Raw genomic sequence first — 1,042 nt, 5'->3', positions numbered from 1 at the left:
ACCGCCCATTCCTTTCCAAGACGCCCATTTTACTACAAAGGCCCGCTCATTCGAAGCCTCCCGCAGGGAAGAGCCCCTCTTCCCGGCTCAAGGCGGAGCAGTGTCCAACAGCTCAAAAACACCTGTTTGACCTCAGGGTCCAGCCCCACCCCTAGGTCACTCGGGGTCATTAAATCAATGCCGATTTCTAAGAGCGCGCGCCCACGCCTCCACCCCACTCCGAAGGTCACAGGCTGGATCGGCGACAGGCATTTCACCTGGCGCTTTCCTGCTGCGCCCCTTACCCCTGTGTCGCCCTCCCCCCCCCACCTTCGTCTTCCCCACGGTGGGGGGAGGGACGCGCTTGCGAGTCGGGGCGGCGCGGGTGGGTCGGCTTACCAGCCGCGCGCGGCTGACAAAGAGCGGGGGCCGCGCCGGGGCGGCGCGCTAGCTAGGACCGAACCAGGCTCCAGGGCCAGCGGCTGACACCTGGGCCAGAAAGCGACCTTTCCCGCGCAGCGCTGTCTGCTCCAGCAGGTCTCTCTCTGGCCCCGGAAGGGTAACTCGGCGCCCCTTTTTCCCGGAACACGCCTCCCTCTGGCCCCGGCTGGGTCCGCCCAGGGAAAACCCAGGCTTAACGCACTCGACACTCCTGGGCGCTGCGGCCGCGGGGACTGCAGGTGAGAGGCCCGCAAGACCACGATGCTCGCGCCTGTCAACTCGCCTTCCCGCTGCCTCCGGGTACCCGGGCTTAGGGGAGGCCGCCCCGCGATCAATCGCCGCGCCCTAGCCGCCGCAGTGCACCCCGCGCAGTCAGTCAGGGAGCCTGAAGCCGACCCCGCTCCCCGGGCCCCGCGCCTTACCCCGGGAGTCGAAGATGGAGGAAGACAGACCGGCGGCAGCAGCAGCGAAGGCAACAGCGGCAGGGTACGCCCCGGCTAGAGCTGAGTCGAGGGGAGCGCAGCAGAGCTGAGGGGAGCGGCTCCCACAATGGCCGAGCTCGCCGCGCCGAGCCCCCCGCCCCCTGCGCCCTAGCGGCAGCGGCTGTGGCGGAGCCGGCGCA

At 69.2% G+C, this 1,042-nt stretch overlaps 1 protein-coding gene across 1 annotated transcript in view; it reads left to right on the top strand.

The window, feature by feature from the left end:
- The first annotated feature begins 681 nt into the window (after positions 1-681).
- The window catches only part of LOC102822341 (cardiotrophin-1-like), a 967-nt gene continuing 606 nt past the window's right edge, over positions 682-1,042 (top strand). Inside the window, exon 1 of the mRNA XM_006867619.1 lies at positions 682-906. Within this exon, the coding sequence (XP_006867681.1) occupies positions 682-906 (225 nt within the window). The remainder of the gene's footprint in view (positions 907-1,042) is intronic.

The sequence above is a fragment of the Chrysochloris asiatica genome, unplaced genomic scaffold, assembly GCF_000296735.1.
Source record: "Chrysochloris asiatica unplaced genomic scaffold, ChrAsi1.0 scaffold00106, whole genome shotgun sequence".
NCBI classification, from domain to species: Eukaryota; Metazoa; Chordata; class Mammalia; order Afrosoricida; family Chrysochloridae; genus Chrysochloris; species Chrysochloris asiatica.
This window is presented reverse-complemented; position numbering and strand designations above follow the sequence as displayed.